Consider the following 22,919-nt stretch of genomic DNA (forward strand, 5'->3'; position numbering starts at 1 on the left):
TCATCAACGGTCTATTTTAAAATTTTCAAAGTATTCCAATGAGTGAAAAATTGTGTATTGATGAACAAATGATACCATTCAAAGAGGCACATTCTTTAAAACAATATATGAAGAACAAACCCAAAAAATGGGGATACAAGGCATTTGTTTTGTGTGATAGCAACGGTATTGTTTATAACTGGGAATTATATACAGGAACTGTTAAACATCCTCTTCATTTGCCTAATGTAGACACCAGCGGTAATGTAGTAATAAGATTGTGTGAGATAGTCAAACCAAACAAATACTATAAAGTATATTTTGACAACTGGTTCAATAGCATTCAGTTGCAGATTGAAATGGAAAAACGTGAACTGCAATGTTTGGGAACTGTTCTTCCAAACAGATTGCCTTATTGCCATTTTTCTGATGACAAGAATATAAAGAAACAGAGCAGAGGTACTGTAGAAGAAAAGCACGCTACAGTAGATGGCATAAGACAAACAGCGTTAAAGTGGTACGATAATAAACCGGTTCATTTGCTTAGTACATTTGTTGGTTCTGAGCCTACTTTGTTAGTCAAGATGTGGAATAAGAAACAAAAATCAAGAATTATTGTATGCTGTCCAAATTCAGTGCAATTTTATAATAAATTTATTGGAGGTGTCGATCTTATGGATTCACTAATTGCTTTTTACCGAACAGACATAAGATCTAAAAAGTGTTATCTAAAAATATTTTTTCACCTTCTGGATTTAGCTGTTGTTAACAGCTGGTTGTTGCATCCTCGTGATTGTGATTACCCTTGCTGTCGTGATTGTAATTACTTTGAAATTAAAAAGAAGTTGCCTTTGTTACAGTTTAAGTACCACTTATGTAGCGTACTGTTAGCAAGCAATGACCAGATCAAAAACAAAGGACGTCCCAGGCTCAGTGAAATTGAGAACGAAATTGTAAAAAAACAGAGGAGAGGATCTACTGCTATTGTCCTACCAAAGGAAGTTAGGCTTGACCAAACCCTTCACTGGCCAGTAATTTCTGAAAAAAAGGGAAGATGCGAAAAACCAGGATGCTGTAATACTTCTAAAGTAATGTGCGATAAATGTAAAGTTGCTTTATGTTTTACAACTACAAATATTTGTTTTTTTGAATTGCATAATAAATAAGTATAAAACTTAATTCGTTAGTTTTTGGTAAACACTCCCAAAACTCTCCCCAAACGAAATTTAAAAAATCTAAAAAAATTAATAGTTGTTGTAAATGGATATTTGAGCACATATACAAATTAAAACATTTTATAAACAAAAAAGTTTACAAAAAAGTCGGGCAATAGAGGGCTAAGATATTTATATTTCACTATATGCTCTATCATTTGGTTTTCATTTCAAATTTGCACCTATGACGAAATTTATAATATCTAATATCTGGTGCTTTCATATGAAACTGGAATAAAACACTTGTTAGATAATATTTATTTGTTTTGAGTACTTTTTTTAGAACCTAGTATATAAAAAAATAAATATTTGTCTGTCAACAAATTTCTATATAAAAGTACGAGGCACTATTCTCATGCTGTGAGCTTTGCTGCTCTGTTACTTTTATAACGCTTAAGCTATTTTTAATTTATTTTCAATATTTTTGAGGTGTGTTTCCTTAAATGAAATTAAATGAAATTTACATTAATTTGATAGTTTCCATTTTATTAGTGCTGGTGGTATATGACTAGCATCTGTTGGTACTATATATCAATTTCAACATGTGGAAGTGAGAGCACTCTCTTGTTAGTAATTTCAGTGTAAATTTTGACCAAACCAGAAATAACCCATAATATTCTCCCCGTGTGATCTTAGTATTTCCGTTGAATAAATAGTATAGGGTATCCAATATTTCAATCAACGGTATGTCAGAGTGGTTTTTATTAATTTTTATATATATTTGCAAAATGAAAAAGAAAGTTCAGTACAGGCAGTTAAACAGCTGATCTGTCAATTTAGAAGTAAGAGCAAGTACCAACTTGCTGAAAAGTATACCCATACACAAAAGTGATGATAAAATGTACTGCACAAACTGTAGCGGTAAAAGCTATATATAAGCTATATATTAATAATTAGGGTATACAGTATTTTTTCTAATACACCTGGAACGATTGAGTGAATAGGTGAACTATCAAATAGGAGACCATTAGTGTGGAATTAGAACAACTTAATAAATCGTTGATCAATTATTCACTATTAGGCAGTTAAAACATTAAACTAGTTATTTATAGATTTTAAACAAACACATGATATAATCATAAGAATGAAACCATAGAATACTAATGCCGAACAAGGCTTACCTAAGAAATTAATTTTAACAAGGAGTAATCTACAAGTAAAATAAATATGCTTTTACAGAAAACTGGACAAAGTGCTTTAAAAAGGTGAATGAATTAGCGTAGGTAACAGCTGTTTTGAAACCTAAATATTATGAGAATAATTGGGGATATTATATTACATAAACTAAACCGCTTGTCTACAAAAATTATCAGGAAAATTTGATACGACAGGACAGACTAATGACTTTACAACTAATTGCCACATAAATATCACTTTACACAAATAGGATGATTTTGTATAATATAAGACAATTCATATATTATAAATTATACCTATATAGATACAAATAGTAAAATAAAATTACAACTATTATACACTATAGTAAATACTTATTTAGATAAACGTAAAATATTCCACAGAACGTTAAAAATAAATGTTATAAATAAAGGTGCTTTTCAATTCGCGGTAAAAGATTTGATAGAGTTCAGCACACAAGATAAATTCGTAACAAAATTCATATACCAGTAAACGGTACTCGATACAGCAGCAAAGTAATTTTGGCAATAAATATGTAGGTTGTACTTTATCCCATTGGAATCATAGCACCCGCTATGGAAAATGGTGTCTTCTTTGACATACAGCAACCACAAATGTGAAATCAGGAAAGATTAATGTGAAGTTAGGAACATTATATACTTAATGAAAAATGTTATGGGAAATGAAATGGGAATAAAAAAACATTAAGCTAGTTATTTATAGATTTTAAACAAACATATGATATAATTATAAGATTGTAACTAAAATGCTATGGAAGAACTAGGCATACCTAAGGAAATAACTGTCAACTTACTTTCAAATGTACAGTTACCTCAAACAGGAAGATGCCGTATCTCCAATCGTGTTTACGATCGTTTTGGAAAGCATCGCCCTGAAAGCTAATACAGAAAATCTCACAGTTTAATAATCAAGGTCTTCAGATTATACGGACTTTCGAGGATGAGTTTAATATAGTAGCGAGTATAATTATTAGTAACAAAAAAACATTAATACATTCAATAGAAAAAGCGCAGAAAAGGGTCCTCCAAATCAACGATAATAAAAAAAATATATGGCTATCATAAGAAGAGCACTACGAAACAGAATAGGACATAATATTTTAATAGACCAGTACAACTTTAAAATGGTTCATCAGCCTAAATAGTTGGGATTTAAGAGCACTTTTAACAAAAACACTACAAAAGATAATAACAGAATACAAGCTGGCAATGCTAAGTTTTAAGCAAAAAAATTAAATCCAATCTTTATTTTCCTGTTTGACCTTAGCATTAGTTCCCGGTCGTAAAACATTTCTGGGGCTTTTCTTGTGAGTTTTACTTACATTGTTTTTTTATATCCTGATTTTAGTAGTTTGTATTACACTTCTGGATTTAAATTTTCAAACCTTTCAAAATTATATGGGTCTATTGTTACGTTATATGCCCTATTCTACATCGTCTCTTTTGTCTTTTAATGAACATTTATCTGGTTTTCTCGTTACTGACTATTATACCGTTTTTTTTTTGCTGGTATGTAATAGCATTACTCAATAGTATTCTAATATTTAATCGATGGATTAAATCCGGATAGCGGATAGATAATCTTTACTTTTTTGGAGAAATTATATTCTAACACACAAAAAACCTATTAAATTGCCAAAACCTTCCTTGGCTATTATATATAATCGTCTGGCTGGTCGTTGGATAATAGAAAGCATGAATATAGCAGTTTTAATGGCTTGCTAAAATCGGGAAGCAGAGATATCAGTACCAAGTTAATAACTCTTGGAATTGTTGCTTGACCGGCAAAATATTAAATACCAGAAGGTATAACGATAGCAGTCTCACTGCGACCTCGATGGAGAAGGCAAAGCGAAACAACTTCATTATTATTAAACAACATTATATTTTCTAGTAAAATCATCACGATTTTACAGTAAGACAAATTTTCTAATGTTGGTAATCAAAAGATCATGTACGTACCACTGGATTCCCTATTTCGGTATCCAGCAAACTCCTTGTAATAACGATACAGGAAACAAATAAATAAACCAGAGATCTAATAAAATACAGATTCTCGATTCAAATAAATCAAAAATGAACGAACAGCTTACCAAAATAGAAATAACGTCCTTTTAACACGTAATCCATTAACGGTCAATTAACAAAGCAGCTCCTAGAATGATGCTTATGATATAGATTTCATAGGAAACTCTCTCCCGTTCCTAAACGACATCTTCAACAAAGTCCAGAGAGCATGAAAAAAGTTTTACTTAAAATCAACGAGGTGAAAACCAAATACAAGCAAATACACAGAAGAGACCAATTCAATGAATTTAGATAAAACATTAAAGTCAACAACTACGTTTTTTAAAGTATGGAAGACTTTAAATATATTGGATCAATAATCACAGTTAATAATAAAGCCACTGAAGAAATAAAGAACAACTTCAGACCTATTTTAATATAGTGATGCGAATTATGAAGAATGACTAAAACAAATAAGGTTTTATTACTATACTGCTACAAATCCGTATAGATTAGGAACAGATACTGAATGAAGAAAGCTCTTATAAGTCCAGGAGAATTAATTTTATTGACTAAGTTAGATCGGACACAAAATCGGATATCTCAAAAAATTAATATTTCATTTGATTGCAGATTCATAGAAGACCGATCAACGTGGAGAAAAGTTGTAGTTAGCGAAGACTCACCCAGTGTTGTAGCGCTATGTAATGATGACGATAAAAAGAAAGGGCAAATAAAAAAGCAACAAAAATGAACCAATGGTGCAGAGCTGCTTAAAAATCTTGATTGGAAATAATTAATAATGTATATGTATAGGTCATTTCCAGAGCCAATGTGCTAATTGTGCGTAAAATAAAACTTTTTAGACTAAATCTGCTACAGGATTGTGTGACCCAAATACATCCATAGCTAAAAACTATCGATGTTTGTATGAAAGATGAAAATTTCATTTTTAAATGCTAATTACAATAAAATGGTAAATTTATCGCTACGGGACATACCGATGTCGCGGTGTCTACCCGCGAATTTTATTAATCTCTTTTAAAAGAATATTGGCACGTACACATAATCACATAATTGTAGACGGTATCTTGTACATAAATACTAAGAAGGTTGTCGTTGTTATCTAAGACTAAGTTTGACAATTTACAGGAGAACCATGTTGGAGTACTATTACTCAGGACTCCCACATGAAGAACATTTAGCTGATAGTTGTGCTCCTAAAGCGCATAAGAGTGTTATAGCTCACAAAATGGGTTCAATTACATTGCAATTTTTTAAAGTTTTTGTGATAAAATGAAGTGATTGATTGTTGTTTTGAAAAAGCAAGTTGTTTTTTTATTTTTGTATTCCTATCATTATATAAATGTACCTGATATTGTAAAACCAACAACATTTTTCATAATCTAGTCTGAAATGGGCTTTCTCTTACTGATAACTATCAAAAGTTTTATTAACTTCTCGTTAATATAATTATGAAGGTATTTAGATTTTTATCTTGTTCTTACTATAGTGCTAAAACACAAATGTAGTCATAGTCTACTGTATTTTTTTCGTAGGTTTCATAGTTTTTAACTGTGTGATAGCCTATGTGTCTATAATAACTTACGCATAGAAAATAATAGAATTTTGTACCTCATAATTTATGTTTATTATCCTTTGTTTTTTTTGGAACATCTAAAAGTATAGCAATACATTTTAATTATTAAACAAAAGAGAAAATAAAAACACTTTTTGTGGTGTGCCACTTAACCTTACACAAAATCGTACACAAATAGTCAAATGGTAGTAAAAGTTTCCGATATAGGCAGACGGCAGAGGCATCGCCGCGCACGATGTCCATACTATGACATGTTTTTCATACGGTTTTCGGATCGATTTTTTCAAAACATCAAATATAATCTATTTTTGCCTTTCTTTATTTAGGCTAACCGCTACTGTTTTTTTCTTCAGCGTTTCTTCTTAATCTAGATTAATGTTATATTTATAATTCTTTCTGAAACGAGCTATAATTTTTCTCAAATATCCATATTGTTTGGTTAAGGCGCCTTACGGTTTAGCATGCTGTGTCAGATGCTCTTTAAAGTCTCTTTCAATATTAATATCGTTTGAGAAATTTTTCCCAGATACTTATATTTCGTTAGCTAATCTACCATTTGAAGTTCAATTTTCTTTTAATATTAGTTTAAATGGTCCAGTAGTGTATTCGAACAGTTCAGTTATAAGCAAAATTAGGTGTTGTTGTACACCTAATTCTTTTAGTATCAGTCATAAGTGTATCCATTTGGCTCTGTCGAACGCTTTACGATAATCTATAAAACAAATCTATAGTGGGATATTAAATTCCCTAGACTTTTATACTTTTTTTGGACTTTTATAATAATATCTTTAAAATTAAATGTTTAGTGAAAATCTCTACGCGACTTTAATGCATTAAATATTTTAATTAAAAATCGACATACCTATTGAAATTAGACAGTAAAAAATTATGTCATTAAAGATTGATTTATAAATTATTGTAGTTTAAATTCAACTACGATATGAAACAAATATTGTATGTCATAATCTACAGTAATCGAAAAATTACAAAGACCTTCCTGTTGTACAGTTTTCTTGAATTAATAGGGTAACAAACATTATAATCCTACCGAAGGGGCTTCTACTTTCATAAACTGTTACACGATTACTCTATCCGATGTACGTACATTTATGGACTAAATGTTTCAGTGCCAATGCATTTTAACAAAAAATACTAATTAATAAAAATGGAAACTTAACTTTTCCAAGTTTATAATAGACACTTTATTTTTGAAAATATATAAAGCAAGTAATATAAATTACCGTCTTGTTTATTAAAACTAAAAAGTAAACTAAAGTTATGTGTCGGTTAACAATTTATATTTAACTTCATTAGCCAAATAATCCTGAAATTCCTCCATGACTAAATTGATGGATATTTAAATAAATTTCAAGTTCCAAAGTGTACCTGCTGTAAAATTTGAAAATCTACTACTAATACAATTATTGGCAACATCGCAGGAGTTTAGAAATGTACACAGAATGGTAAATACGGATCCCATAAATAGTTTATCCTTTTGTGGAGTCCACTTAATCCTACATGTTGGTCGGAGTCTACATAAAGCGCTACTCAGATAATAGTATACACGGTGTATATTTTACTGGAGTTAGTATAATACCGTTTTAGAACGGAGCTTACATTAACCGCTAGATGTATATATATATATATATATATATATATATATATATATATATATATATATATATATATATATATATATATATATATATATAACGGGTGTTTTTTTTAGAGGTATAGAAATAGAAGTTGGCAACACGTTTTTAAGGGGCGGCCATTTTGACAGCTGTCAGGTGATTATTATTTACTTTAGTTTGACATTTCAATATGAATAGACTGACGCCTGAACAACGCTTTCAAATTGTGCAAATTTATTTTGAAAATCATAGTTCTGTTCGGAATACGTATCGCGCACTACGTCCATTTTATGGTATACATAATCGCCCATCAGAGCAATTAATTCGATCAACTGTGGAACGTTTCCGCACCACGTTCACTCTTAATGATAATATGCATACACAGAGACGTCGTACAGTGCGTACAGACGATGTTGTTGCTGCTGTTGAGCGTAGTATAGAGGAAGACCCGAATCAGTCTATACACCATCGTGCACAGCAGTTGGATATGTGTCCATCCACTTTATGGAAGATTTTGCGAAAAGACCTTGGTTTGCGTGCTTACAAAATTCAACTCGTGCAGGAATTGAAGCCACACGATCACCTAGCAAGGCGTAGATTCGGTGAATGGGTCCAAAACAAAATTGCCGTTGATCCCGACTTTCATAAGCGAATTTTGTTTAGCGACGAAGCTCACTTTTGGTTAAATGGCTACGTCAACAAACAAAACTGCCATATTTGGAGTGAAGATAATCCTCAAGTGTATGTTAAGAAACCACTATATCCAGAAAAATTGACTGTTTGGTGTGCTTTGTGGGCTGGTAGAATCATTGGTCCGTACTTCTTCAAAAACAATGCTGGCCAGAACGTTACAGTCAATGGTGACCGCTATAGAGCCATGGTAGCCAAACGTAGTCTTCTTCTTCTTCAAGTGCCCTCTCCGCTACGGAGTTTGACAGTCATTGACAATCATCATTGCTATTCGTATCTTTGAAGCTGTGGCTATAAATAATTGGTTAGATGTGCACTGGAACCAGTCTCTTAAATTGCGCAGCCAAGATATACGTCGTCTCCCCACGCTTCGTTTGCCCTGAATCTTTCCTTGGATAATTAACTGGAGCAATCTATACTTTTTCCCTCTCATCATATGACCAAGATATTCCAACTTTCTTCTCTTGATGGTGATCAACAGCTCCCGTTCTTTGTTCATTATTCGAATCGTGGTCACTTACACAAAATAAACAAGAGTTACTTAAGCATTTCGAGCGACAGATTCTAAGAAGAATAAGCAAATGACTAAAAGGTTTGTGGCATAGATGCCACCCCGTTGACTTATATAGAACCTTCGTGGAAGCTGACGTTGTGAAATTCATTGGGATATCACGCCTTAGATAGATTGGGCATGTAATCAGAAGAAAAAAAGATGTTAAAAACGTTAGAGATAGCTCTGACTGACAAGACAAGTGCGCGGCGACTGAAGGCAGTCACATATATTTCCCTTTGGAATCCTTACTCGCTTTGGCTGTGGATGCAGCTGGCGAGTTCTAGTGGCTGCCACAGACAGGGACTATTGACCGTATTGACAGTGGGATGACGTGGTAGAGGTAGATCAAAACTTACATATGTATCTGGTTCAACACAACAACCACACATCTTTTCAGAGCAGCAGTTTGCAAAATAGAGATTGCCATGATGGTCGCCAATAGGCACTACAAGAAGAAAGGATGGATAAGAGTTGCTAGGTATTAGACCGAATGAGGAAATGTTGTAAATAATGCTTTGACTTATAGTGTAAATGATGATAAACACATGCATGTTTTTTTATAGCAGAGTAAAAGAAAATTAGAGAAAATTTAGAAAGAACAAATCTCAAAACCGGAAAAACCAAAAAGCATTAGTGAAATAAAAAGTTTGACCATAGAAGGAAAACTGTTAAATAATTTAATTTATAGATATTATATATTATTATATATTATTATTATTATTTATATGCTATAATCAAAATCTTTTCAAAAGAGCAAAAAATGAAAAAAGGGAGAACACGATAGAAAATTAAATTATCACAAATAAGTTTATATATTAATACACTTAGGTAAATATAATTTATACATTAATTAATTACTGATGCCGTAAAACATTTTAATCTTTTTTATATTAAATCTGGATGGTTTTACTGTTCAATCTCTCTACTGAAAAAGGAAAATCGTTAAAAATTTTTAAAACCAATAAGATCTGAGTCTGCCAGTAAAAATATCACTCACATATTTTCTTTGTTGTAGGTATATCTAGTAGGTCACGTACCGCCAGGGTCAAATGAACGGCAACGTGGCGGTCCCTTCTCTCCTACAACCCACTTCGCTTACTTGGACCCCCACAATAAGAAATATCTGGAGATCGTTAGAAAATATGCCGGCATTATTGCCGGACAGTTCTTCGGACATCTGCATTCTGATACTTTCCGAGTTATTTATAGCACCAACGGTAAGCCAAGAAAGAATTTTATTTTGTTTTCTTTGAGTTTCTTTTTATAATAAGATCTGAGAAGACTGCCGTGACATTTACTATTCCCAAGAGTTTTATTAGTTTAGATTAATTTATAGCCGTATGTTTTTAAAGTCTATAAGAAAATAATATAAATTACTTTTAGAATATTAAGTGCAAGTTAATGGTGTGAGTTACTTACAAGTTTAAATTATAAAATAGCATATAAAGATTTTTATTGTAAAAACTTCTATAGGCAAGCTTGAGAAAAAAATCCTTTTTAGATAGCAAACAAAGATATATGGCATCAGCAGAAAATTGCTTACATAGAATTCCTTCACACTTCCCTAAAATACTATATCCAAATAAACAAATACTTCAAAATACTACTGTTATGAAACTGTCAACTTCCTCTAATTTAATTCACATTTTCTGACATTCCAAACATTACTAGATTCTTCGGGATTTTTCGATTACATCTCACATGTTTGTTCTTCGTACAACTCTACAAACTTTAATGTTGTTTCCTCATTACACTTGATATTTTTTAAATAAAATTCAAATACTTAAAAATCGACTTCACACGACCAATTATTGACAGAGTTTGACAGACTGTTTACATAAAGCAAGTGTGGGGTAGGCCGTTTAATCTTCGAGTGGTAACGTACGGTCCCTGACATCGACGTAGTAGATTTTTCGCGCTAAAACTCAAATGGGTATATTGTTTTGTCCGCGCGGCTAGGTAGTTTTTGAATTCTCATCACGCTTTTCAGTCTTGAAAAATCTGTGGCCGAGTGCGGATAGTTCATATGTTATTCGACCTGACGGTGTGAGCGACCGAGGTTACCATTTGTGTTATACTCAACAGGTTGCAACAACTTTTTAACGAAATTCCGAACCGGAACCAGAAGATGACAACGCAAGTTTGCAAAATGACTATTTAGAAGTTCTAGAATCTAATACAAATTCAGAGGAGGATTTCTGTGATAAATAATATGTCGAAAATCATGTACCAGTAGAAGTAATACCGCGCATACTACGTTTGTTTGGAAAAGATGGAACAAGGTGGAGGAAACATCATGAATTTAATCGTAACGTTCGAACTCGTACTGAAAATTTTTACCCAATCTGGCAGGACTAAAAGGTGATATTAGGCGAAAATTGGTTATAAATGAGATTTGGGAATGTTTTTTCACTACAGATATTCTAGAAAAAATAGTAGATTGCACCAATAAGTTCATAGTATTAAGACGCTATGACACAGTCAATAACAGAATGGCTAGGTCAATTGATATTATAGAATTAAAAGCTCTGTTTGAGCTGTTGTACATATCTGACGCTAACAAAAGCAATCATCAGAATGCTGATGATTTATTTAGAACAGATGGAAGGTCAATGTAGATTTATCACCTTACGATGTCGCTAAAGAGGTTCCAGTTCATTCTAAGACACATTCGGTTCGAAGACAAAAGTACTAGAATTCGACAAGTTGGCCGCGATACGTTAGATTTTTAAAGCTCTTAATTCTAATCTACCGAAGCATTACAATCTTTCAGCATATACTACGATAGATGAAAAGTTAGAAGCCTTTCGCGGCAAATGTTCATTCAGGGTTTACATACCAAATAAACCAAATCGTTACGGTATAAAAATATATGCTTTAGCAGACGTTGAGATGTATTATACGTACAAGATGGAAATATATATGTTGGTAGACAGCCAGCAGGAAAATATTTTGTTGATAAATCAAATACGTCACTGGTACCTCGTCTGTGTGAACCGATTTGGGGAACGGGAAGGAATGTTACCATGGATAATTTTTTCACAAGCATTCAGCTCGCGCGATTTCTTCAACGTGAACATTGTTTAACTGTTATAGGAACGTTACGAAAGAATAAACCTTAAATTCCTCTATTGCTAACACAACAAAGACCAGAAAAAACCAGTATGTTCGCATTTCAAGAGAAGTGTACCCTTGTATCGTATGTACCTCAAAAAGGTAAAAATGTTTTAGTGTTATCTACTATGCATTACATCGACAACATTGATAATGCAACAGATAACCTAGAAATAATTATAGATTATAATAAGACTAAAGGAGGCATGGATGTCGTGGACAAACTCTGCGCGGCATACAATTGCGCTAGAGCAACCCGTCGCTGGCCAATGGTAATTTTTTACAGTTGTTTGTATGTCGCTGGGATAAATTCTTACATTATATACAAATCGAATACAGACACACGTATTCCTAGACGAAAGTTTTTGGAAGACTTAGGTTTTCAACTTATTGACGAACATATTCGCAGACGAGCCCTAGAACAAAATATTCCAAGGACAATTCGTATGAAGTTAGTGGAAATTTGTGGCATGCAGACAAGAAATCAACCTATCCAGAATAATGTGTATGGAAGATGTACGTTCTGCAGTAGTAAGAAAAACCGAAAAACTTTGTAGGCAGTGTGGCAAATATATGTATTTGGAACATTTAACCGGACTATGCGTTGTGTGCAGTGTAGAAGAAAATGAGGAAGCAAACGGACAATAGTTTCAGTTTATGTTGGACATCTGTTAAATAATTTTATTTTTTTTTGTGACATTTTGACCCTTGTCTTTATATTTATTGATATTTTGTATTCAAAAACTTGACGTGTTTTTGTAAATTGTTTGTCAATTATGTTAGTACCTAAAAGAAGCCAATTTTTTTTAATGTTCATTTTTTCTTAAAAACAAATAAATATTGATCATTATTTACTATACTGTTATTTAAATATAGTTATTTTAATACTTAGTCACATTAAAATATTAACAGAAAACCACAACCTAAGATATTCATATACGGTGTCGTAGACCCTACCAACTATGTTACAAGAATTCACGATACTGGCGGAAGGTTAAGTATGGTCCCACCATCACTGCGTTCCATTGTGGGAGGTTCTTGATCAAGCGCTTGAATATTTGTCTACACTATTCAAGTTACTGGTTTCTAGTTACTTGCTGAAGTAACTTGAACAGTTACTCAACTCATGTAAATATGGTACCAGATCCCACTGTAGGCTTACTACGTTCATAACGTAGTTCATAAAACTCAAATTTTTAGATAGGGACATTTAAAATTATGAGTTGAATACGTTGATAATAGGTTGCCAGTCAAAAAGTGGCAGCTATTATTTTAAATTAATCTAATGGTAATTAGTTTTGACTAATATATTATTTAGTTTATTTATTTTTTAAATAAAATAAGCTATTCATGACGTACATGTAAGTTTTTTTATATCAAAATAAAGTTATTTTTTTTAATATGACGACATAACGTTGCCTGAGAAAAAATGGTCAAACATTAGGGTTGCCAGATGTTAAAAGTATCGAAGATAAAGTGAAATCAAATTAGGTTGCAACGACACTGGTCTGACAAGTGATAACAGGTATTTAATTATACATCTATCGAGACATGCTTTAAAAACTCACACTTCACACACAATTCACACTTCAAACCAGTAGCGCTGTGCGCTAGCTGGCTTTTATACTACGTGACATAGAAATCCAAACACCCAGTTTAAATGATTTTATTTCAATAAAATTTGGTGAAATTTATTTATCTTACTGAAAAAAACAAGTGATAAAATTTTTAGCCTTATCAGTTGGAGATTCCGGTTTTTATACTTTTTGTTTTTAAATTCACTAACAATCTAAAAATGAATATTTCAGGCTCAGTAAAGATCCAAATTTGGCAGATTGTGGTTCTTGACATTCTTTACGATTGGTTACGATGCCTAGAGTACAAAGACCTGTACGATTTCGTCAACTTAGTGAGTTTAATAGGGGCCGTATAATGGGACTTAGGGAAGCTGGACTTTCTTTTCGGGAAGTTGAAGTTAAAATGCAAAGAAGTGTAGACACAGTGGTTAGGTGTTGTCAGGCATGGCTTCAAGAAGGCTGTACGCAAAGAGCAAGGGGCACTGGACGCCGCCGTAGAACAACAGACCGTGAAGCTCGCCGCCTAAGAATATTGGCCTTAAGTGACCGTTTCTCCACTACCAGCTCCATTGCAAATGAATGGTTTGCAGAACACGGAAGACCTATTGGCATGCGAAGTGTTTACTGACGAATGAGAAGTTTTGGCCTGTTTTCATACCGACCACACTGGGTCCTCCCTTTAACTCCAGAACACCGCCGTAATCGCCTTCAGTGGTGCAGAGAACGGTCACTCTGGAATCAGGAATGGAACAGTATTGTCTTTAGTGACGAGTTTCAATTTTGTTTAGGCATGCACGATGGTCGAGCGAGGGTTAGAAGTCGACGTGAAAGGAGGAATCCACAGTTTTTTGTTGAAAGACATGATCATCACTCTGTTGGAGTTATGGATTGGGGTGCTATATCTTATGGTTCCAGGTCACCTTTAATCTTCATCAGAGGTAACATGAACGCGCAGCGTTATATCCAAAAACTTCTAGAACCCCACCTTTTACCCTATCTTGACACCCTGGCAAATCCAACTTTCCAACAAGATAATGCCCGACCACATGTTGCAAGAGTCACAATAGACTTCTTTCAACATAATGATGTCACATTGTTAGCATGGCCACCAAGATCTTCCGACTTATCCCCAATTGAGCACGTATGGGATATGATGGGTAGGAGATTGCTCAATTTTCAACGTCCTCCTCAGACTCTACAAGCACTTCGAGAGAAGTTAGTGGTTGCCTGGAATGAGATACCACAAGAGGACATTGACCACCTGATCAGAAGCATGCCTAGGCGCGTTGGAGCATGCGTAACACATCGGGGTGCATCCACACATTATTAAAGGTAAAAGGGCTTTAAAGCAATGCAATCATTTTGAAATTTTAATCATTTACTTATTATGCTTTATTAAGTACTTATACAAAAATCATTTAAACTGGGTGTTCGGATTTATATGTCACTTAGTATATTTTATCTTTGATACCTTGCGTTTTTATCCTAATTTTCAATCATTTTTTTTCAGGCAAACTTATATCATAATATTATTAAAAAAAGATAGCCTTAATTTGATATAAAAAACATACATGTACCGTGTTTTATTTAAAAAAATAAATAAACGAAATAAAATTTTTATCAAAAATTAATTACTATTTTTAAATGAATTAAAAATATTTACAGCAACTTTTTTACCTACAATTTTTTTTGATGGCTATTTGTTACTTGTTATTACATTTAAGCATATTTTGACTATTCTGTATACCACCAGTTTGGTATAACCTTTAAAATTACTACTTTAAATACTCTGATAGTTCTGAGTAATACCGTATGTTATACAGTAGGAACTGCAAATTAAACCAGAATACTATACTATGTTGTTTCTCTTGAAATTTATATGCAAGCTGTTTCTGCAATATAACCATGATAACTATAAGTTCTCTAAAGTTCTTGCAAGAGAATTAGAGGTTGGTTGTCACATAAAATTTAATATATACCAAAAAATAAAATAGGATGAAAGAGGTGCACGTGTGTGTATACGTGTTTATAGAATATTATTTAATAAAATATATAATATCGGAAGAACTAATTTGAAAATAAAGTTAAGAAATAATTATATAAGAGTTAATATTTTATTTAACCCTAAAAAGGTGGACTATTATTTACTAGCGGTTAGCTGGACTTTCGTCATTTTTACGACATAACAAAAAATTGGAAACGACATAAAAATGTAATTATAAACACTTATAATACAAAAAATTAGAAAAAAATTTATGTCTTAGTAAGTGGTACAAATATAAACAGAGTCGTTGTACATTGTTTGTTTGCACATATTGTACAAATACTACGTCGATATTTGCCACATATAGCGTGATTGCATTGGTTGGAGTGTGTAGTACTGCCCTGCTAAGCTGAAAGGTCCTATCTACCAATTGTGCTATTTTATGAGAAAAATGGGATTAAGTTTAGTTTGCTGCGCCATCCGTAAGATTGATATCAAACTGTAATTTTAAAAGAACTTAATTTGTATATATACAGTGATGAGTGCCTTAAGAACCGGCAAAATAACGCAAAAGATAGAAAACATAATACGTTGTGAAATAAAAAGAGATGAAAGTAGTAGAGGTGGGAAATTATCGATAGAAACCTCTAATTTACATTACATTATATTGGGACTATCGATAGTTTCCCACCTTTAGACGTTAGCTTATGAGCTAGTTGACTTCAGTCATAATATTACAAGTATGACGTCGAACATTAACATTTTTTAACTTTCGCATAAAGTAAAAACTGATTGAAGACAATAAAGCAAATGTAAATAAACAGTTTAATTAGTAGTAATTTGATAATTAATTCTGTGTTGACGAATACAGAATAACAAGCTATGATATTTCTGTATTGAGAAGAGTGTATGCGACGTCTCAAATCATAGTTTATTATTGATCAATACTTTAATTTTGGATAAAAAAATACTCCTACTTAAACTGTTTTTACTTACATTACGTGATACGTATTACTATGACTGAAGTCAACCAGCTCATAAGCTAACGTCTAAAGGTGGGAAATTTTCGATAATTCTAATGTAATGTAAAGTAAATTATAGGTTTATATTGATAATTTCTCACCTCTACTACTTTCATCTCTTTTTATTTCACAACGTATTATGCTTTCTATCTTTTGCGTTATTTTGCCGGTTCTTAAGGCACTCATCCCTGTATATAGTTTATGGGATAGTCCACGTAATTGATTAGCTTAAATCTTACATGAGTTTTGATAGATATGACGGTCAATTTTAGGATTTTATTAAAAATCTGAGATAGGCCAACATATAAAAACAACTTAATATAGCCCTCTTATGTTGCAGTAAAACATAAAATTCTCCATTTTCGTCCTCTTTAGCTACATCGCATATTGGTAATTTTTTCCAAAAGTTTCTTCTGTTGGTTGGAATTATAGCTTGCAGGTTATTTAGCAAACTTTTCTTTGTCCCTTGTATAATTCCTCAGTGATATGTTCGTGGAGGTGGAAATGTCAAACCAGTCCTAAATGAACCTGCAGTAAAAGAGTTTAGTTCTGTCAAATCTTCTAAGTCATATGAGTTTTATACTTTAATGTTTTCTCGCCCCTCGTAAAAGTTGCGAGCAAAATATTATTGAGATAACAGCGTGGTGTTATCTTTTGTAATTTGTATTTTGAACTAAAATCTGTCCACTCATAGAAATCTCTAATGCTTCGGTATGTTGTGTTGAATGTAGAACACATTGAACTTAGTCATTTAAATTACAAACAGTTTGGGCGCTCTTTAGTGATTTTTCTACCTAGTGGTAAATGGTTCACAAACATAAACATAATTCTTGTTTTGCTCCGAGCAATTATCCAGCCAAATTGCTATGGAATATTTATCCCTGTTTTCAGGAAGAATGCGTAAAAAGTAGAAGAAACTATATTCTATTTTTCTTCCTGATATTCCTTTGTGCCACAGAATTCCCCAAGGACTGACGTTTCTACCTTTTCTGGCAGTAATAAAACTTTTGTTAAAAGCAATTAGGCGCCTAGTAAAAACAACTTCTTTAAACTTATCTGCTCTTGGAATTATTATTACTTTCTAAAGCTCTGTTAGAACTATAAGATCTAATGATTTTAGTTGTAATTCCGCATCTCTTTCATATTCTTTTCTGGCATTAATGTATTTGTTTCTGTGAAATACATAGTTTTCACACACTACACAATTTTTTGTTGGATTAATATGATTGGCTCCGGTCTTATGGAGATCATATGATGCATAACGGAAGCACTCTTCACAGCCAACCATATGTTGAGTTTTACAATTTTCTGACTATAGAGCTCATAACTACACTGACAATCTTTATTTTGTAGTCATTATCATTGTAATTGATATATCCGATGGTAAGTACAGACGATTCAGAGCATGCTGTCTACGATAATGAAATACGGTAGGCCGAAAAGACTTTATATGTTTAACGGTCATTTGTTTGTCAATAAAATTCAGAGCTGGTCGGTGCCCTTGTTGGTCTTATTTAGGAACAATAGCATTACGAATATAAGTTCCTCTAAAATTTTTCAAAAATCGATTATTACTTTTATCATGGCCTACCGTGACGAGGAGGCATATCTAATCCTTTAGATATAAATGTTTGTAATGTTTGTACGAATATTTTGCGACACGAATCAGTTCCAACAGGATTTCTGTTTTTGTTTAGTTGTTTAACATTTCCGTGCTCAAACAAATGTTGAGCTTGCTTGTTAAGTTCCCAATACTGCTTGTTAAAATTTTCTCGTCTCGCTTTATTTATCACTTCTAAACACTTCAGCATGCCGATGTATTTATTACAGGATTTTTTCATTTCGTGGTCAGAAGCGACAGATGATTTGTTGAATTTCTGATTTGTTCTTTTGGCAGGTGCTTTCTAATTTTTTTGTTCTTTTTCGAATTGTTCCCTTTTTGGTGTACATCTTAGCTTAATTGTTTTTAGCAATGTCCATGGACGAAGTGATCATGTAGTTGACCATAGACTTCACTAATTGATAAACAGCGCAGCTTTTTCGACTAAACTTTCATTATCAGACATAGCTGGAGTGTGGGACAGGCCATCGCCATTTTCATCACTAATACAGCCTTCTTCTGCAGATGCTGCAGACGAGGACCCGCTACAAAAATCGTATTGATTTGGATCGTATTCGGGATTATTGTTAACATTTTTGGTATTGACAAGATTTTTATTTGCACGTAGGCGTTCTCTTAATTGTCTATTTAAGGCAAGATTAACAATTTCATGGCCACGACTGGTGAAAGCGTTGGTGGTCAGAATTAAACAAAGCAATACTTTATACACTTTTAATAGGGTACTAAATTACTACCAACTAACCCTAACTAACTACTAATCATAAATCATATTTCATAAACACTAAAAAGTGCTAAAAGATGAGTACATAACATGTAGTTTGTGCCTAAATTAATCAGTAATATAATCATTTACGGATTATATTATTAAAGTGTTTAAGCGAATTTTGAATATTGGAGATTTTGCAGTTATATTTACAGTAAGTTCCATCTCCATCACAGTACATGTAATAAAAATAAAAACAAACTTATTATAAGATTCACTTAAAACAGTGATGGAGGTACTGTTGTCTCGACAATAAATAATAATGATTAATTAAGTACTTACTTCGACGTAAAAATTTAATTCTTTACACTATACACATTACCGGAAACAACCACTTTTGATTTTTATGTTATGTTGTTTTGTAATGCTTAATATGTCCTATGTATCACTTAAAACGTGCTAGTTTTTGGGCAGCATAACATATTCTAATACTGACTGTCCCATCTATTACAATAGAACAATTCAGGTTTAAAAAGATCAGATAGGACGTAATGCTTAGTAATCAGGTTTTAGTTTGAACTTAAGATAACAAGAATCACTTCAGAACAGCTATTTAAAGATAGGATATGTCAGTTGTTAAAGGAAGGTAAAGAATGCTTTTCGCTACCACTTACGTTTTGTTACGACCGAGTACCGTTACGACCAAAACTGCGATTTTGTCAGTTAGGACGTTTCAGCTTAGCAGGGCAGAGTAGTCATGCGCCTCTTTTTACTTGAACAAGAGAAACATATCTTGCGTTTCTTTTCTTTAGGTAACAAATGTTTAATTTTTTCCGAAATTTTAAAGAAAACATCTTCAATATTTTACTTAAGCGTTCGACGTAAAGATGTGACTCCCAAGCGTTCTTTCAGCAAGGGCTCTGCGAGATAATTAGCAAATTCATCCATATATTCGTATTTTATATTACACATATTTTATATATACATTAATTTTAATGTGTTTGCGGTTTAAATAACAGACGAGGTAATACTTGCAATATTTTGTCATAATATAGGAGATATACAAAGGCGATCTCGTTTTACGAACTTCTTCTTCATGTACCATGTCCTTTCAGAACGTTGGTTACCATCATAACTATCTTAATTTTATTCACTGCCACCCTAAATACCATGCTTGTATCAACACCATATTAATCTCGCAAGTTCTTCAACCATGAGGTTCTTCTTCGTCCTGGACTGCGTTTGCCTACTATTTTTCCTTGTATGATATTATGTAGCAACCTATATTTGGGACCTCTCATTACTTGTCTGATATACTCCAGCTTTCTCTGCTTGATGCTTTTTATGGTCTCAGTAGTCTTGCTGAGACGTTCTAATATTGTGGAGTTTCGAATCTTCCCCACCCAGGAAACTTTTAAAATTGTTCTATAGCACCGCATTTCGAAAGCCTCAAGGCGATCGATTTTATTCACAGTCCAGGACTCGGCACCATAAAGTAAGACCGAGAACACGTAGCAGCGAAGTAGGCGGATCCTCAATGCCAATTTTAGATCTCTGTTAAGTAACACCTTGGACATCCTTCTAAAAGCCACTCTAGCCTGCTCTATCCTAGATTTAATTTCGCGGTGACTTTCTGCGTAACAATTTAATTACTGTCCAAGGTAAACGGTTTTATCAACTTGCTCAAGTTTGGGGTATTATTTACATATATAGACGGTTTTATATGCTGTTGTTTTCTTATTACGAGTATTTTGATTTTCCGTATGTTTAGATCCAGACCTGCCTCCCTACAACTCTCAACGACACTATCAAGTAGTGTTTGCAGATCTGTACTGTATCGTCCGCATATCGCAAATTATTAATGACTTCACCGTTTACAAGTATTCCTTCTTGTTTTTCAGAAAGTGCTTTTCTGAAAATTCTTTCGGAGTAAACGTTGAAAAGCAGGGGTAACAAGAGGCATCCCTGCCGTACTGCTCCTTTAATATTAAGAGCCTGTGATTCCACACCATCTGGTGTGGAAAACTGATGTTGTTTGATTCCAATATAAATTTGCAATTATTCGAACATCTCTGCCGCCCAAGCCAATGTCTTTTAAAACTTCGATCAATATAGAGTGCTTAACACGATCAAATGTCTTTTGGAAGTTAATAAAACAACAGTATATGTCTACAGATATATCTCGACATCTTTGAGCAAGTACGTTCATTTCAAACAGTGCCTCTCTCGTTCTTCTCTCAGTGCCTCTCTCGTCTTTTACGACCCGCATTCATATTCGAATACATCTGGTCAAATATATCCACTTCGCCTTTCGTTTCCTTATAGTCATTTATTATTACAATATTTTTTTTGGAGATACCAGCACCTACATGAAGTGTTAAAAAAGATGTAAAACTATTTTATTTTTCTTGGGCATGTATGAAACCAATGTCCTTTTTTATCAAAACATAGAGGTTCCTATAATAATTGTGAGTTTGTACTAATCTTTTAATAACTCCTCTGCTAAGCTAAGCATGGTTATATTTCTATTACTACCGTGGACTGCTTTTGTAAGTTCATTTACAAAATATGTACCCAACGGCAAATTATTTGTATTGGTTTATGTTGATTAAAAATTTTTATTGGTTTAATCATTTCGTTTTGGAAAGACAACAGAATAGTAATTTCGGTGACTTTCCCTTGATGTTTGCAAGTAAATAATTTTTTCCGAGTTGAGAAAGGACCTTAAAACAGCAAGATTTGCTTTTATCCCAGTTAAACCCATTCCATAGGCATTGTTAAATTCTAGATTAATTTTTCGTAAATCTTCAGTCTTAGTGGGAAGTCCTTTGGAAGCAAAAAGTATTTAACGCTTGTGTTGGTGAATCCTTCGTAATATGCTGACGCAGGTTGATCGTGCAGAAAAGCAAGATGTAGCTTAATGGCTTTTAAGATATCCGGCTCCCTTAATCTAGCTAGAAGATATTGTCCGTTCGAGTTACTAGTTAATCTAATTCTTGGTACGGTCAAAGGATCCAGATTTATCGATGGTTTAAAATATCATTCTTTATAAAGTTAATATGAGATTGAAAAGCATTCTTAGATTTGCTATGCAATTTTGATGGCCTGCTTGTCTATGCGTATTTTTGTATTTTCTACTTATTTTTTGTTTTTGTTTAAAATGGTAAGCGGATTTTCCATCTAACGGAGCTTCTGATGTTCTTCGGACTCATATTTGATTTAGATGAAGGCGATGTTCCGGAATATGAAAATTCTATAGACCATTTAATGTATACACCAGGTAGCTAAATTTCCTTATTAAATAATAAGTCAATGAAAGATTTTGATAGGGGTGTAAATTGGGGTTAAGTTGGTAATAACTATAAATAATAGCAATTATCTTCTGTAATTTTTAGCTTTTGGCTAAATATTTTACTGTTATTATAAGATAGTGGATAAAGAAAATTATAAATTTAACGATGTGGCATTTGACCTATTTTACTAAGACCTTTTCAGATTTGTGTCGTCCTGTAATCCTTTAATACATTTTTTAGCCTGACCCAAAAAGAAAGAAGCAAATTATACAAAACGGTTGTAAAATGGCGATATTATTTTTATAATACTGTATACACATTTAAAAATAAGATAGTGTTAATTTTAGACTCTCCACACAAACACCAGATCTATATAACATGTTTAGTATCTTCTTACACTAATATAGCTGTTTTTGTCGCAATTTGGAAAATTAAGCCAGACTTTTTAAAGCAATATTCTTTAGAGCAGTGTACAATAAATCCATTTTTGTTGACGTGTAGTTTCTCAAGAAATTCGAACAACCTAAATTATGATTATGTGATTATCGATCCGGGCTAAGTTTAGATTCCCAAGACAATAAAATAGGGTTTGGATAATTATTATCCACTTAACTCCACCGGTGCGAAGTAATCGTAATCGACCTTTGCTTTCCCCTTATTTTCAATATTGAGGACGTTCGTTACGAGTATTTTAGCTTCAAATATAATGGCCATGTTAAGTTATTTAGAGTTATATTATGATAGTTATTTTTACTTATTTTGTTAACGTGA

The 22,919-nt window shown here is 32.9% G+C and overlaps 1 protein-coding gene across 3 annotated transcripts in view; it reads left to right on the forward strand.

The window, feature by feature from the left end:
* LOC140439498 (acid sphingomyelinase-like phosphodiesterase 3b) overlaps positions 1-22,919 on the forward strand; it is a 672,376-nt gene that overhangs the window by 524,670 nt on the left and 124,787 nt on the right. For all 3 annotated transcript variants that reach the window (XM_072529446.1, XM_072529448.1, XM_072529447.1), the window contains one exon: positions 9,850-10,051. In XM_072529446.1, the coding sequence (XP_072385547.1) occupies positions 9,850-10,051 (202 nt within the window). The remainder of the gene's footprint in view (positions 1-9,849; positions 10,052-22,919) is intronic.

This window comes from Diabrotica undecimpunctata, chromosome 4 (genome assembly GCF_040954645.1).
Source record: "Diabrotica undecimpunctata isolate CICGRU chromosome 4, icDiaUnde3, whole genome shotgun sequence".
In the NCBI taxonomy this organism is placed as follows: Eukaryota; Metazoa; Arthropoda; class Insecta; order Coleoptera; family Chrysomelidae; genus Diabrotica; species Diabrotica undecimpunctata.